This window comes from Phocoena phocoena, chromosome 14 (genome assembly GCF_963924675.1).
Source record: "Phocoena phocoena chromosome 14, mPhoPho1.1, whole genome shotgun sequence".
Taxonomy (NCBI): Eukaryota; Metazoa; Chordata; class Mammalia; order Artiodactyla; family Phocoenidae; genus Phocoena; species Phocoena phocoena.
The window spans coordinates 15,070,057-15,088,228 of record NC_089232.1 but is presented as its reverse complement, the minus strand read 5'-3'; the positions used below and the strand labels follow the sequence as shown (position 1 = coordinate 15,088,228).

Sequence of the window (18,172 nt, the reverse complement as noted above, 5' to 3'; positions counted from 1 at the left end):
CAAATGGATAGAGACAGAAAGCAGTACCAAACTTTCAAAGTTTTGTTTCAAAGTACTAAATTTTCAAAGAACTAGTTTCAGTTTCTTAGGGCTAGAGGGCATGGGCAGATGGGAGGGGAACTGCTAAAGGATACATGGGGTTTTTTGAGGAGATGAAATGTTCTAAAATTGACTGTGGTCATGGTTACACATAACTGTGAATTTACTAAAATACATTGGATTGTATGCTTTAAATGGGTGAATTTCATGGTATATGAATTGTATCTCAATAAAGCCATTTAAAAATGTGGTATAAAACCTCAGGCAAATATTCATGAAATTTTCAAAGAACTAATTTCAGTCTACAATCACAGCTGTTTTTCTGTCTCTTTTTAAACTGTTTACCCACATGAAAGGGCTTCATGGAATATTGCCAGATGGCACAATACTTTTCCCAGAAATTTCTGGGAATATATGAAATGATTAGACATATACACACTTAGCCCAGCTGGAATGAGATGTTCACTTGTCTTGCTACTGACTTTGCTATACTACTCAACTTTTCCTATCTCCTAGAGGTGAGAACATCTGGGAACTGGATTTAAAAACTAGTTCTCTAGGAAAAAATCATTAATATAAGAATATTTGAGGGGTGGGGAGAGACTGGTGTGACATGTTGGAGGACAGGCTAGAAGTAGACTTTACAGATTTTATTTTAACCCTTCACCAGATCAACTGCTTTCTGCATATGTCAACATGAAAAGTTTCATCAGCTGTACTTCTGTTCAAAGGCCAACAAATAGAATTGATTCAACACCATTTCTATCTCACTATATCTTATACTTGTCCTGGGTAAATGGTTATTTTTAACATTCTATTAGAGCTTGATTTTTCACTTAGACAAGGTGACAGCATATTCTGTGGTTGTTTTTGTGACAACTTTCTGTTCTTTCTGTCTTCTAATAGGAACGCCCACCTAAGCCTGAAGTTCCCTGGCTGCTTACTGCCATGTGGTTCGCATGCTGTGACTTAGAAGAATTATTTCCAGTTTTTAAAGAACTTACACAATACATAGTGTTACATCCTATTTCCATACGCATAGGTAAGACGTCAAAAAGGCTCTGCTATATGGGGTTGTAAACAAGCTTGTGAATCCTAACTTTAAGGTCTCCTTTAACCTCTTCTCCAATATCAATATTTTTCACTAGGAAATGTCTTCATTATTAAGAAATTGTGAAATACGTGTTTTCCCAATTTCTTGAGTTGAATGCTTGGTCCATGAATTTTCAATATTTCATGTTTACTATTTTTTTTTTTTTTTTTGCGTTGCGCGGGCCTCTCACTGTTGTGGCCTCTCCCGTTGCGGAGCACAGGCTCCAGGCGCGCAGGCTCAGCGGCCATGGCTCACGGGCCCAGCCGCTCCGCGGCATGTGGGATCTTCCCGGACCAGGGCACGAACCCGTGTCCCCTGCATCGGCAGGCGGACTCTCAACCACTGCGCCACCAGGGAAGCCCCCATGTTTACTATTATATCCATTTTAAAAAGATGCATTTACCTCTAGGTATTGCTTTAGCTGCATCCCATACTTTTTTTTTAACTTTTTATTGATGGATAACATACATATGGAAAAGTACACAAATCAGAATCAACAATTTGATTATCAAAAACCGACTGTACTTATGAGCCACCACCCAAGTCAAGAAATAGGCCAGTACCAGCATCACAGAATCCCCTTATCCTCCTTCATAGGACCCTTTCCCTCTTCCCCAGAGGTTATGCCTGCTCTAATTATAACATTTTATGTTACTTTTTCCCCAAAAGTTTTACTCTGTAGCCCTTTTGATTCTAAAAGTATACTTTTTATTCAAGCGCATTTACGATTTGGGGGTGCTATCATTTTATTGTTTATAATTTACTTACATTGTAGAAATTATACTCATGGTTTGCATGAAATTGATTGTTTGTAATTTATTTATACTTCAGTTTATGTAAAATGTTCCATGTGTGTCTTTCCTTGGATGCAAAAGATATGTAATCTTTTGAACTAAAGATCTGTAATCTTTAGTTCAAATCTATTAATTGTGGTGTTTATTTTACTGTCTTTTATACTAAATCTGTAAGGTTCACCACTATGATTGACAATTTCTCTTTGTAATTCTGGAATTTCTCCCATTATATCTTGTGGAACTGATGCTGTTAACTATAAATGCATTTAGGATTATTATCTTTCTAGCAAATTATTCCTTTTTTATTAAATAATATTCCTCTTTACCCTGAATAGTGCTTTTTGCCTTAAATTATATTTTCTAAGGTTAATATTGTTACAGCAGGATTATCTTCATTAGTATTCCCCCTTTATATATTTCTACACTCTTCCTTTTCAAGTCTTTTGTGTCATCGTCATGTTTTCGGTGTATCTTTAGTTGGATTTTGCTGTTTTGAGCAATGTGAGAGTCTCTCTTTTTAAACGGGCAAGTTTTAATCCAATTATTGTAAGGATGGTTATTGATCTATTTCAGTGGCTCTCAACTATGGAAGATTTTGTTCCCCAGGGGACATTCAGCAACATCTGAAGACATTATTGGTTGCCATGACTGGGGTGGTGCTGCAGGTATCTAGTAGGTAGAAACCAGAGATGTGACTAAACATCCTACAATGCTCAGAACAACCCTCCACAACAAATGACCACTTGGCCCCAAATGGCAGTAGTGGCAGGGCTGAAAAATCCTGATCTATTTGGATTTACATCTATCATCTTATTTTGTGGGGATTTTTTTCCATGGCAGGCTTTTTCTTTGCTTCATTTTTATTTCTTCTTTCTTGCCTTCAAGTGAATTGTCCACATTCTTTTTTTTATTTCCCCTGTACTGATTTGAAGTTCTGTGTTCTATTGCTTTTTTTTTTTTTTTTTTTTTTGCGGTATGCGGGCCTCTCACTGCCGCAGCCCCTCCCGCCGCAGAGCACAGGCCCCAGACGCGCAGGCCCAGCGGCCACGGCCCACGGGCCCAGCCGCTCCGTGGCACGCGGGACCCTCCCGGACTGGGGCACGAACCCCCGTCCCCTGCATCGGCAGGCGGACTCCCAACCACTGCGCCACCAGGGAAGCCCTATTGCTATTTTTAGTAATTATTCTTCTACTTCTCATATGAATGTTTATTTACCTGAATATACCTAGTAAGTGTGGTGGTTTAAAAGCTACATGAACCAGAATTTCTGGGATCCTAATATGTTCATTTGATTTCTAAATAAAGACTAGAAAAAATAAAATACTCTTCAATAAATAAATCAAATAAAAATTATGTTTCTATATTGTGGACCAATTAAACAAGGTAGCTAGAAGTAGAACACAAAAGAAAAATACTTATAGGAGAAGCCTAGTGATGGACAGTTAGGGACAGATCTGAAGCAAAAAGGGCTAGATGGATCCTCATAAACACAGAAGCAAAGAAAGTGGGAAGAGGTAGAGGCTGAAAGGTTAAGTAATTCTGGGAACAACTCGTCGTGTTTGGACGAAAGGCACTATGTTATTCCTGTCAACTGGGACTAAAATATTAGTAATTTAAAACAACCATCCTGCTTTCATTTGTTAAATTTCAAGGTTGATTCTGGAAATCCTGCAGAATGGTGAAGGTTTGTACATGTGATAGGATGGCTTGTGTTCTAAAACTGAGCTTTGGATCTTTGCAGGTTAAGTTTAATAATTAATTTCAATGCCACTCTTACCTTCAAAGGCTTCCTAATTTCTTAATCTTGTGTCTTTGATGGTTTCTACGTGCTTCATGTCCTATTAGTTGAGAGTTATAATTTTAAATTATCATGTCTTATTAGTCAAAGCCCTGGTGATTATACAGTAATGAGAACCTGAAGAGAAAAGAAGTCCTTTTGGCATAAGTGGTTCTACTACCTGGTCCTCAGAATAATGCATCCACTTTCAACTAGAAAGCACTGTGATATGCTGTGTCCTGTGGTCTCATACCATGTAACTGTGTATATTTCATATAGAAATTAGAAGTCTTGCAGAGGTACATACTCCATGGCTCCAGGGCCATGGTCTTAAGTGTCACTACATTTCAAACTGTCACCAGCTTTGTGGTTGCTATTGTTAGGCCCTCAGAGGAGAGTCCCAGTAGACCAGCTGGAGAAACTGGTTTCCTAGCCCACCATGGAAGCCAACTATTTTGCCTAATGTTCGACCGCAGCAGCCTGTTTCATCACTAGATGGTTGTGCTGGTTTGCTGAGGGGCTTACACCGTACTGTGCTCCCTGCACCTGCAGGAATTTCTTTTTTTTTTTTTCTCCCATTCAGTAGGTTGTCTTTCTTTTTTTCTTTTTTTTAAATCATTTTTTCCCATGTTCAGTATTAGTTATCTATTTTATACCTATTAGTGTATATATGTCAATCCCAACCTCCCAATTCATCCCACCACCACCACTACCACCCTGCTTTCCCCGCTTGTTGCCCATACATTTGTTCTCTACATCTGTGTCTCTTTCTGCCTTGAAAACTGGTTCATCTGTACCATTTTTCTAGATTCCACATATATGCATTAATATACGATATTTGTTTTTCTCTTTCTGACTTACTTCACTCTGTATGACAGTCTCTAGGTCCATCCACGTCTCTACAAATGACCCAATTTCGTTCCTTTTTATGGCTGAGTAATATTCTATTGTGTATATGTACCACATCTTCTTTATCCATTTGTCTGTCGATGGGCATTTAGCTTGCTTCCATGACCTGGCTATAGTAAATAGTGCTACAATGAACATTAGGGTGCATGTGTCTTTGGGAATTATGGTTTTCTCTGGGTATATGCATAGGGTGAGATTGCTGGGTCACATGGTAATTCTTAGTTTTTTAAAGAACCTCCATACTGTTCTCCATAGTAGCTGTATCAATTTACAGTCCCACCAGCAGTGCAAGAGGTTTTTCTCCACACCCTCTCCAGCATTTGTTATTTGTAGATTTTCTGATGATGGCCACTCTAACCAGTGTGAGAAGATACCTCATTGTAGTTTTAATTTGCATTTCTCTAATAATTAGTGATGTTGAGCAGCTTTTCATGTGCCTCTTGGCCATCTATATGTCTTCTTCAGAAAGATATCTATTTACGGGCTTCCCTGGTGGCGCAGTGGTTGAGAGTCTGCCTGCCAATGCAGGGGACACGGGTTCGAGCCCTGGTCTGGGAAGATCCCACATGCCACAGAGCAACTGGACCTGCGAGCCACAGCTGCTGAGCCTGCGCGTCTGGAGCCTGTGCTCCACAACAAGAGAGGCTGCGATAGTGAGAGGCCCGTGCACCGCGATGAAGAGTGGCCCCCGCTCGCCACAATTAGAGAAAGCCCTTGCACAGAAACGAAGACCCAACACAGCCAATAAATAAATAAATTTATAAAAAAAAAAAAAAGAAAGATATCTATTTAGGTCTGCCCATTTTTTGATTGGGTTGTTTGTATTTTTAATATTGAGCTACATGAGCTGTTTATATATTTTGGAGATTAATCCTTTGTCTGTTGATTCCTTTGCAAATAATTTCTCCCATTCTGAGGGTTGTCTTTTCGTTTTGTTTATAGTTTCCTTTGCTGTGCAAACGCTTTTAAGTTTCATTAGGTACCCATTTGTTTATTTTTGGTTTTATTTCCATTACTCTAGGAGGTGGGTCAAAAAAGATCTTGCTGTGATTTATGTCAAAGAGTGTTCTTCCTATGTTTTCCTCCAAGAGTTTTATAGTTTCTGGGCTTACATTTAGGTCTTTAATCCATTTTGAGTTTATTTTTGTGTATGGTGTTAGGGAGTATTCTAATTTCATTCTTTCACATGTAACTGTCCAGTTTTCCCAGCACGAGTTATTGAAGAGGCTGTCTTTTCTCCATTGTATATCCTTGCCTCCTTTGTCATAGATTAGTTGACAATAGGTGCGTGGGTTTATCTCTGAGCTTTCTATCCTGTTCCATTGATCTATATTTCTGTTTTTGTGACAGTACCATATTGTCTTGATTACTGTAACTTTGTAGTATAGTCTGAAGTCAGGGAGTCTGATTCCTCCAGCTCCGTTTTTTTCCCTCAAGATGGCTTTGGCTATTCGGGGTCTTTTGTGTCTCCATACAAATTTTAAGATTTTTTGTTCTAGTTCTGTAAAAAAGGCCATTGGTAATTTGATAAGGATTGCATTGAATCTGTATATTGCTTTGGGTAATATAGTCATTTTCACAATATTGATTCTTCCAATCCAAGAACATGGTATATCTATCCGTTTGTGTCATCTTTGATTTCCTTCATCAGTGTCTTATTGTTTTCTGAGTGCAGATATTTTACCTCCTTAGATAGGTTTATCCCTAGGTATTTTATTCTTTTTCTTGCGATGGTGAATGGGATTGTTTGCTTAATTTCTCTTTCTGATCTTTCATTGTTAGTGTATAGCAATGCAAGAGATTTCTGTGCATTAATTTTGTATCCTGCAACTCTACCAAATTCACTGATTAGCTCTAGTAGTTTTCTGGTTACATCTTCAGGATTCTCTCTGTATAGTATCATGTCATCTTCAAACAGTGACAGTTTTACTTCTTCTTCTCCAATTTGTATTCCTTTTATTTCTTTTTCTTCTCTGATTGCCGTGGCTAAAACTTCCAAAACTATGTTGAATAATAGTGGTGAGAGTGGACATCCTTCTCTTGTTTGTGATCTTAGTTGAAATGCTTTCAGTTTTTCACCATTGAGAATGATGTTTGCTGTGGGTTTGTCATATATGGCCTTTATTATGTTGAGGTAGGTTCCCTTTATGCCCACTTTCTGGAGAGTTTTTGTCATAAATTGGTGTTGAATTTTGTCAAAAGCTTTTTCTGCATCTATTGAGATGTGGTTTTTATTCCTTAATTTGTTAATGTGGTGTATCACACTGATTTATTTGCATATATTGAAGAATCCTTGCATCCCTGTGATAAATCCCACTTGAACATGGTGTATGATCCTTTTAATGTGTTGTTGGATTCTGTTTGCTAGTATTTTGTTGAGGATTTTTGCATCTATATTCATCAGTGATATTGGTCTGTAGTTTTCTTTTTTTGTAGTATATCTGTCTGGTTTTGTTATCAGGGTGATGGTGGCCTCATAGAATGAGTTTGGGAGTGTTCCTTCCTCTGAAAGTTTTTGGAAGAGTTTGAGAAGGACGGGTGTTAGCTCTTCTCTAAATGTTTGATAGAATTCACCTGTGAAGCCATCTGGTCCAGAACTTTTGTTTGCTGGAAGATTTTTAATCACAGTTTCAATTTCATTACTTGTGATTGGTCTGTTCATATTTTCTATTTCTACCTGCTTCAGTCTTAGAAGCTTATACCTTTCTAAGAATTTGTCCATTTCTTCCAGGTTGTCCATTTTATTGGCATAGAGTTGCTTGTAGCGGTCTCTTATGATGCTTCATATTTCTGAAGTTTCCATTGTAATTTCTCCTTTTCATTTCTAATTGTATTGATTTGAGCCCTCTCCCTTTTTTTCTTCATCAGTCTGGCTAAAGGTTTATCAATTTTGTTTATCTTCTCAAGAAGCAGTTGATCTTTGCTACTGTTTTCTTCATTTCTATTTCATTTATTTCTGCTCTGATCTTTATGATTTCTTTCCACCTACTAACTTTGGGTGTTATTAATTCATCTTTCTCTAGTTCCTTTAGGTGTAAGGTTAGATTGTTTATTTGAGATTTTTCTTGTTTCTTGAGGTAGGATTGTATTGCTATAAACTTCCCTCTTAGAGCTGCTTTTGCTGCATCCTGTAGGTTTTGGATTGTTGTGTTTTCTTTGTCATTTGTCTCTAGGTTGTTTTTATTTCTTCTTTGATTACTTCAGTTATCTCTTGGTTTTTAGTAACATATTGTCTAACCTCCATGTGTTTGTGTTTTTAATGTTTTTTCCCTGTAATTGATTTCTAATCTCATAGTGTTGTGATTGAAAAAGTTGCTTGATATGATTTCAATTTTCTTAAATTTACCGAGGCTTGATTTGTGGCCCAAGATGTGATCTATCCTGGAAAATGTTCCATGTGCATTTGAGAAGAAAGTGTAATCTGCTGTTTTTGGATGGAATGTCCTAGAAATATCAATTAAATCTGTCTGGTCTAATGTGTCACTTAAGGCTTGTGTTTCCTTATTAATTTTCTGTCTGGATGATCTGTCCATTGGTGTAAATGAGGTGTTAAAGTCCTCCACTATTATTGTGTTACTGTTGATTTCCTCTTTTATAGCTGTTAGCATTTGCCTTCTGCATTGAGGTGCTCCTATGTTGGGTGCATATATATTTATAATTGTTATATCTTCTTCTTGGATTGATCCCTTGATCATTATGTAGTGTCCTTCCTTGTCTCTTGTAACATTCTTTATTTTAAAGTCTATTTTGCCTGATATGAGAATTGCTACTCCAGCTTTCTTTTGATTTCCATTTGTATGGGATATCTTTTTCCACTCGCTTGCTTTCAGTCTGTATGTGTCCCTAGGTCTGAAATGGGTCTCTTGTAGGCAGCATATATATGGGCCTCATTGTTGTATCCATTCAGTGAGCCTGTAACTTCTGATTGGAGCATTTAATCCATTCACATTTAAGGTAATTATTGATATGTATGTTCCTATTACCATTTTCTTAATTGTTTTGGGTTTGTTTTTGTAGGTCTTTTTCTTCTCTTGTGTTTCCCACTTAAAGAAGTTCCTTTGGCATTTGTTGTAGAGCTGGTTTGTGGTGCTGAATTCTCTTAACTCCTGCTTGTCTGTAAAGCTTTTGATTTCTCTGGTGAATGTGAATGAGATCCTTACTGGGTAGAGTAATCTTGGTTGTAGGTTCTTCCCTTTCATCACTTTAAATATATCATGCCACTCCCTTCTGGCTTGTAGAGTTTCTGCTGAGAAATCAGCTGTTAACCTTGTAGGAGTTCCCTTGTATGTTATTTGTCATTTTTTCCTTGTGGCTTTCAATAATTTTTCTTTGTCTTTAATTTTTATCAGTTTGATTACTATGTGTCTCGGCATGTTTCTCCTTGGGTTTATCCTACCTGAGACTCTCTGCACTTCCTGGACTTTGGTGGCTATTTCCTTTCCCATGTTAGGAACATTTTTGACTATAATCTCTTCAAATATTTTCTTGGGTCCTTTTTCTCTCTCTTCTCCTTCTGGCATCCCTATAATGCGAATGTTCGTGTGTTTAATGTTATCCCAGTGGTCTCTTAGGCTGTCTTCATTTCTTTTCATTCTTTCTTCTTTATTTGGTTCCACAGCAGTCAATTCCACCTTTCTGTCTTCCAGGTCACTTATCCGTTCTTCTGCCTCAGTTATTCTGCTATTTATTCCTTCTAGTGTATTTTTCATTTCAGTTATTGTATTGTTCATCTCTGTTTGTTTGTTCTTTAATTCTTCAAGGTCTTTGTTAAACATTTCTTGCACCTTCTCGATCTTTGCCTCCATTCTTTTTCCGAGGTCCTGCATCATCTTCACTATCATTATTCCGAATTCTTTTTCTGGAAGGTTGCCTATCTCCACTTCATTTAGTTGTTTTTCTGGGGTTTTATCTTGTTCCTTCAGCTGGTACACAGTCCTCTGCCTTTTCATTCTGTCTGTCTTTCTGTGAATGTGGATTTTGTTCCACATGCTGCAGAACTGTAGTTCTTCTTGCTTCTGCTGTCTGCCCTCTCACTCTGCAGGAATTTCAATGCTAATTCTTACTACATGTTATAACCAGAGTAAGGGCTAACTAGAATCCTAAGCCTCATGTGAGATGCAAGCCCATTTCTTATAAATATTCCAGAGGGGTTGAGGGCAATGTGTTCTGTTTATTAGGGCATAAAGTTGTAGCGATGTCAATTTATTCATATATTATTTATATGGTAAAAATTATTTATACCAGAATTTTTAATTTGCTTTATCTGTTACAGACTGACAGTTGTGTTATTTCCTATCATTAATATGTTTTTCTGCTTTTTCTTCTGCCTTCAGCAGTGATGGTTTGATGTATTTTTGTGCTATTGTCTGACACATATAGGTTTATTTTATTGTGTTTTTATTATTGGGTTTGTATTTTAATTAATATAACTTGAACAATTTCATCCCATTTAATTATATTTGCCTTGAATTTTAATATATCCAGTGTTACTCTTATCATGTCAAGTGTTTGTTTTTGCTCACATTTGATTGATATATCTCTATGCATCCTTTTATTTTTAACTTCTCTGTCATTTGTTTTAGCTTTGCCTTTTGTTAAGTGGTTTGAATTCGTTTTCTGATCCAATTTTAAATTCACTATTTTTTAATTAGGTTGGGTAGGGGGAGATTAAATATATTTACATTTGTGGTAATGTAAAAAGCTAATGGTAAATGTAGAGATTTTTTAATTACCAAATATATTTATTTAATATCAAAGTCAAAGCAACTTTAATTAAAGCATATTTTTAAATTGTGCTTCCAGGATCTTTTGAGACTTATCTTAACCCACCTGAACAGGAAGCCTATTCTAAAATAAAGGAGGATGATCAACTCATGACAACAGAAAGGGTGCCCACAAGCCATAATTTTTGGTGTCCAGAATTAAGTTCTTTCCATAAGCTAATTCTTATTAAATGCTGTAAAGAAGAAAAGGTAGGAGATTTTTTCATTAAAGAACTGTGTTATAATTACTTCTACTAAAGCTCACCAGCCAGTTATGATTCATGGACTGAAGTAGATTTGTTTAGAGAGTAGCAATGGCCAAGTTTGGGAGGTGGTTTGTGACTCTGTGTTATTAATAAGAAATAGAGACTTTGTTATTAACAGAACATAATGTTTTATACAGAAAATGATGAATGAAAAGGTTGGAGAGCCAGCCAGGAACCTGGTGGTCCTTCCCTGGTGTGTGCCATGGGAAACTTGTGCTCTCTGCTAGGGAGGGCAGGGATCTGCTGGACAGCATTAGCAGGGGATTGATGGGCCTTTCAGATCTTGGCAGCAATGGGAAGAAGGCATTTGAAGAGAAAAACACCATAGTTACCAAGACCAGTTTGAAGATGGTTGATGTAGTTTATATAAGAAATTACAGCAGTCTGCATAAAAAAAGAACAAAATAATGCCATTTGCATCAAGATGGATAGACCTAGAGATTATCATACTAAGTGAGATCAGACAAAGAAAAATATCATATGATATTGCTTATATGTGGAATCTAATTTAAAAAATGATACAAATGAACTTATTTACAAAACAGAAAAACTCACATATCTTGAAATCAAACTTATAGTTACCAAAGAGGACCTGCTGTATAGCACAGGGAACTCTACTCAATATTCTGTAATAACCTATATGAGAAAATAATCTGAAAAAGAATGGATATATATAGAGAGAGATAGGTGTATATATATATATATATATATATATATATATATCACTTTGCTGTACACCTGAAACTAACACAACATTGTAAATCAACTATGCTCCAATAAAAAAATTTTTTTAAAGTTATGGCAAACTGAATTAGGATAGAGGTAGTAGATTAAAGAGACGGAGGGGGATGTGGAGATGGGGCAACTGTGTTGCTCCTAGTTTCTGCGTGGGTGCCAAAGGGGATGGTTGTATCAACAACTAAGCAAATGTGAAAGGAAAAACATGTCAGAGAAAGATGTCACTGAGTCTGCAGTGTCCACCAGTATCAGAGTGTATAGCAGTATGGAGACCAATTAATATCTGGTTATAAAACTCTAGAGAGAGGGCTTCCCTGGTGGCGCAGTGGTTGAGAGTCCACCTGCTGATGCAGGGGATGTGGGTTCGTGCCCCGGTCTGGGAAGATCCCACATGCCGTGGAGCAGCTGGGCCCGTGAGCCATGGCCGCTGAGCCTGTGCGTCTGGACCCTGTGCTCTGCAACAGGAGAGGCCACAACAGTGAGAGGCCCGCATACCACAAAAAAAAAAAACTCTAGAGAGAAATATGGCTTAGAAATAGAGTTTGGGGAATCATTAGCATTGAGTTGGAAAGTAAAACCACAGGAGTTGTTAAAATGGTAGAGGAATAATAGAATAAGAGGACAAGTGGGCAAAGGATGAAACCCTGAGAAGCACCAACTTTGAAAGGGCAGAGAGAAAGGATGAAGAACCCATGAGAAGGAAGAGGCAGAGGGGCAAGAAGAACACCAGGAGAAAGAAGTGACGTGGAAACCAAAGAAGTATAGAGTTTCGGTACAGCAAGTTATCAACAGAATGAATGAATGGAGGATGTTCTTATGAGAAATGAGAGAAAGAAAACTCGCTGGAGAAAGCCAAAGCATAGCTGGGAAATATTGAGGCTATGCTGTAGGATTTTCTGCCATCTCTGTAGGGACACTGAAAGGCTGTGGGGTCGACCTGGGCTACCAATAATTACAATAGATGAATAGAGGATAAAAAGCCATTGAGACTGTTGGTAAAAGTAGTTCTATAAACGAGGAGAGATCTAAGAAAGAGCTTATAGACTGGGAGAAGAGGGAAAACCTTGAAAGTTTCTTTGGAAGCAAATGTAGTTGGACTAGAGGAGTAGCAGAGCTAGAAGGACGGGAGAGATTGTGATCAAAGTTGAACTTAAAATTTCTGATGAGCAGTTCTAAGTGATGACAATGTCCTGAGGGTGGCCATGGGTGTGGGTGACTGAGGAAGTGATGAGATGATGTGCATTAGAGGTCAAGGAACTGTGGTGTTAGTATGTGGGATGGCCTTATGGACCCTGAACCTGGGTTGTGTCACCCCAGATGGTGAGACACAGTTGATAAATCATTGGAACAGACATGAATGGAGAGGAAAGCTATGAGCAGATGGAAAGTCTTCAGTGAATATGAGACAGTGGCTACCAGGTTGGATGCTGACAAGAATGAAGGATGACTAAGTGGCAGGTGCCCCAAAGAAGAAGGAGTTTTAAAGATTAAGACATGTGCTAGAAAATTCTAGACTATAGGAAGTTGTTGCTGTTTCAGATTCTGTGTCTCTGTGTATGAGCTTAGGTTCTTTAGGTTACAACCATAGAGAGTAAACTTAATAAGTTTAAGAAAAAATGATTTATTAAAATTAAAAGATACGAGGGGGGGTAGCTCATTAAATTCAAGGAAAAGTCAATTAATCATGCTTCAGGAAGAGTAATAACCTGGGCAGTTCAATGAACATAGCTCTGTAGTATTGCAATTATCAGCACTCAGCTCTCAACTATAAATTGTTCCTCTAGTTTCAAATTCTTAAGAGAGAGATTCTGATTGGTCCAGCTTGACTTAAGTTTTACCCCTGGTCCAGTCAGCTATGGATAGGGAAATTGCATCATACAGTAAAAATATGACTACTGGAAGATTTCCTAGAGAAGAGATGCTGGTCGGCTATGTCCATGCAAGATCCCACCTGCTGTGAGGCCTTATCTCCCAGCCAGCATTCCCATTTCTCTGATCCAGAGAAGACCAGACTCAGGAAAGTCCTGAGAGTCACCTTCCAATATCTGAAGACTGGTAACTTTCTCTCAGCTTCTGTTCATAGAACATTTAACAAATACCTTGGTAAGTAATTATTGCATTCTAGGCACTGAGGCTACAATTGTGAAAAAGAAAAAATTCAAATTCCATACTCCCATGGGCTCACATTCTAGTGGGAGAGAGGGGGGAAAAAAAGAATAAAATATTTTCCATTTGCAAAAAGTTCTTGGAAGGACATGAATGGGAAGTTTCAGTAAAAGTAATAGAGTGAAAGCTAGTTTAGGGTGGGAACCAAGGAGGACCTCTTTGAAGGGGTGATATTCTCAACTTCTCATATAAATCATTTCCTGTGTCAAACCAACATCCAATTTGGTGGGGAGGTAAGGGCTGAGCAGCAGCTAGACGTGGAGTAGTACCCTGGCTGGGGAAGCCTAGCAGGGACTGGAGGGAGGGCCTACTGGGAGAAGAGGGTCCCAGACGAGAAGGGCCCAGAAGAGACAGGCCTTCAGGCTGTGGTCAGAGCTGCTGCTCATGGGAGCAAATATGAAATAAATAGAATGGGAAATGGAATCAAGCCCTGAACCGGAAGTGGGCGGAGTCACTCCCCTTGGGCACCACCTAGGCTTTGATAGAAGTAAAGGGGCTTCACAAGGGATACTTGCCCACCCTTCCCAGTCACAGGCTGCAGGTCAGCCTGAGGGCAGGGATTCTTTTTTTCACTTGGACCCTTTGAAGAATGTAATGATAGTTGCAGGCCTTCTTAGAAAATGCATGAATGCTCTCCCACATATGATTTTATAATTCTAGGTTAAGAATTCCGATCTTAGGAAATGAAATTCGTTCTATTTCTCTCTCTCTCTCTCTCTCTCTCACACACACACACACACACACACACACACACACACACACACTTTTTTTTTTTTTAACCTTTTCATCCTCTGCACCCATTTTCCCCTCTCTGGCAACCACCAATCTTTTCTCTGTATCTAGGAGTTTGTTGTTGTTGTTGCTATTCTTAAGACTACACATATAAGAGAGGTAATATATTTATTTTTCTCTGTCTGACTTATTTCACTTAGTATAATGCCCGCAAGACCCATTCATGTTGTTGCAAATGGCAAGATTTCGTTCTTTTTCATGCCTGAATAATATTCTATTGTGTGTGTACATATATATACCACATTTTCTTTATTCATTTATCCATTGATGGACACAGGTTGTTTCCATGACCTAGCTATTGTAAATAGTGCTTTAGTTAACATGGGGTGCATATATCTTTTCAAGTTAGTGTTTACATTTTCTTAGCATAAAGACCCAGAATTGTGAGTGCTGGATCATACAGTAGTGCTATTTTTAATTTTTTGCAGACATAGACACTGTTTTCCATAGTGGCTGAACCAATTTACATTCCCACCAACAGTGCCCAAGGGTTCCCTTTTCTCAACATCCTCACCAACACTTATTTCTTGTCTTTTTGATAATAGTCATTTTAGCAGGTATGAAATGATATCTCATTGTGGTTTTGATTTGCACTTCCCTGATGATTAATGATGCTGAGCACCTTTTTCATGTACCTGTTGGCCATCTGTATGTCTTTTTTGGAAAAATGCCTATTCAAATCTTCTGCCTACTTTTTAATTGGATTGTTTGGGGGCTTTTTGCTATTGAGGTACATGAGTTATTTGTATATTTTGTATATTAGCCCCTTATCTAAGATTTGCAAATATTTTCTACTATTCAATATGTTGCCTTTTCATTTTGTTGATAGTTTCTTTTGCAGTGCATAAGCTTTTTAGTATGATGTAGCCCTACTTATTTATTTTGACTTTTGTTGTTTTTGCTTTTGGTGTCAGATTCAAAAAATCATTACCAAGACCTGTGTCAAGGAGCTTACTGCGTATGTTTTCTTCTAGGACTTTTATGGCTTCAAGTCTTATGTTTGAGTCTTTAATCCATTTTGAGTAAATATTTGTGTATAGTGTAACATAGTGGCTGAGTTTCATTCTTTTACATGTGACTGTCTAGTTTTCCCAACACCATTAATTGAAGAAACCGTCCTTTCCCCATTTTATATTCTTGACCCGTTTGATGTAATTTAACTGACCATATATGCCTGGGTTTATTTCTGGGCTCTTTGTTCTGTTCCATTGATCTGTGTGTCTGTTGTTATGCCAATATCATACTGCTTTAATTACTTGAGCTTTGTAACATAGTTTGAAATCAGGGAGTGTGTTGCCTCCAGCTCTGTTCTTCTTTCTCAAGATTGCTTTGGCTATTAGAGTTTTTTCTGCAGTTCTGTACAAACTTTAGGATTATTTATCCTGGTTCTGTGAAAAATGCCATTGGAATTTTGATAGAGATTGCACTGAATCTGCAAATTGCCTTGGGTATTGTGGACATTTTAACAATATTGATTCTCCCAACCATGAACACAGAATATCTTTCCACTTATTTGTGTTTTCTTCAATGTTTTGTCATTAATGTCTTGTAGTTTTCAATATACAGGTATTTCATCTCTTGGTTAAATGTATTCCTAGGTATTTTATTCTTTTTGATGTAATTGTAAATGGGATTGCTTTCTTCTTTTCTCTTTCATATAGTTTGTTATTAGTATGTAAAAACACAACAGATTTTTGTGTCTTGATTTTGTATCCTGCAATATTACTGAGTTCATTTATTAGTTGTAACAGTTTCTTGATAGAGTCTTTAGTGTTTTCCATATATGACAGTATGTCATCTGCAGGCAGTGACAGTTTTATTTCTTCCTTTCCAATTTGGATGTCTTTTTTTTTTCTTACTTAATTGCTCTGGCCAGGACTTCCAATACTATGTTGAATAAAAATAGTAAGAGTGGGCATCATTGCCTTGTTCCTGTTCTTAAAGGAAAGGCTTTTACCTTTTCACTACTGAGTATGATGTTAGCTGTGGGCTTGTCATATATGGCCTTTATTATGTTGAGGTATGTTCCCCTTTGTTGGAAGTTTTATCATAAATGTGTATTGAATTTTGTCAAATGCTTTTTCTGCATCTATTTTTTAATATTTATTATTTATTTATTTATGGCTGCTTCAGGTCTTAGTTGCAGCACACAGGATTTTTTGTCACAGTGCAAGCGCTCTTCATTGTGGCACACGGGCTTCTCTCTAGTTGTGGTTCATGGGCTTCAGAGCACGTGGGCTCTGTTATTGCAGCACATGGGCTCTCTAGATGTGGCTTACAGGATCAGTAGTTGTGTGTGGGCTCAGTAGTTGCGGCGCATGGGCTTAGTTGCCTCACAGCATGTGGGATCTTAATTCCCTGACCAGGGATAGAACTCGCGTCCCCTGCATTGGAAGGCAGACTCTCAACCACCAGGCCACCAGGGAAGTGCCTTTTTCTGCATCTATTGAGGTGCCTATATGTTTTTTATCCTTCATTTTGTTAATGTGGTGTATCACAGTGACTGATTTGTGAATGTTGAACCATCCTTGCATCCCTGGAATAAGTCCCACTTGATTATGTGTATGATCCTTTTAATGTATTTTTGAACTTGGTTCACTAATATTTTGTTGAGGATTTGGCATCTTTGTTCATCAAGGATATTGGTCTGTAATTTTCTTGAGGTGTCCTTGTGTCTAATGACAGTGAGCATATTTTCTTGTGTTTATTGGCTATTTGTAGAACTGTCTATTCAGATCATTTGCCATTTTTTAAAACTATTTGTCTTTTTCTTATGGAGTTGAAAGAGTTCTTTATATATTCTAAATAAAATTTCCTTAACAGATACATTATTTGAAAGAAAAAAAGTTCTCCCACTCTGTGGTTGTCTTCACTTTCTTTATGGTGTCCTTTGAAACAAAATTTTTTTAATTTGGTGATTTCCAATTTGTTTTTCTTTTGTCACTCATCCTTTTGATGCCACATCTAAAAAGCCATTGCCTAATTCAATGTCATGAAGATTTACTCCTATGTTTTCTTTTAAGAGTTATAAAACTTTATCTCTTACATCAAGATCTTTGATCCATTTTGATTTAATTTTTATATAGTGTTAGGTAAGGAGCCAACTTGATTCTTTTGCATGTGAATATCCAGTTGTCCCAGCATCACTTGTTAAAAGACTTCTTTCTCCATTGAATGATCTTGACACCCTTGCCAAAAATCAATTGGCCATAATTGTCAGAGTTTATTTCTAATATATCAGTTCTAGTCCATTGATCTATATGTCTACCCTTATGCCACTACTGCACTGTGTTGATTATTGTAGCTTTGTGGCAAGTTTTAAAATTGGGAAGTGTGAGTCTTCCAACTTTGCTCTTCTTTTTCAAGATTATTTTGACTATTCTGGGTCCCTTGAGTTTCCATATGAATTTAGGATCAGCTTGGAAATTTCTGAAAAGAAACCAGTCAGAATTTTGATTGGACTCTGTAGGTCAATTTAGGGAGTATTGGCATCTTAACAACATTGTCTTCCAATCCATGTACATGGGGTGTTTTTCCATTTATTTGGATCTTCTTTAATTTATTCCAACAATGTTTTATAGTTCTCAGAGACTAAGTTTTGCATTTCTCTTGTTAAATTTACTTCTAAATATTTTGTTCTTTCTGTTGCTATTGTAAGTGGAATTGCATTCTAATTTCATTGTTGGTTCTCTCACTGCTACTGTAGAGAAATACAGTTGATTGCTGTATATTTTTGTATACTGCAAACCTGCTGAACTTGTTTATTCTAACAGACTTTTACTGTGTTTAATAGCATTTTCTATATACAAGATCTTGTCATCTGCAAATAGAGATGG

The 18,172-nt window shown here is 37.4% G+C and overlaps 1 protein-coding gene across 1 annotated transcript in view; it reads left to right on the top strand.

Moving 5' to 3' along the window:
• DNAH6 (dynein axonemal heavy chain 6) overlaps window positions 1-18,172 on the top strand; it is a 299,272-nt gene that overhangs the window by 225,033 nt on the left and 56,067 nt on the right. Inside the window, exons 61-62 of the mRNA XM_065890616.1 lie at window positions 946-1,081; window positions 10,415-10,584. Coding sequence (XP_065746688.1) covers window positions 946-1,081; window positions 10,415-10,584 — 306 coding nt within the window. The remainder of the gene's footprint in view (window positions 1-945; window positions 1,082-10,414; window positions 10,585-18,172) is intronic.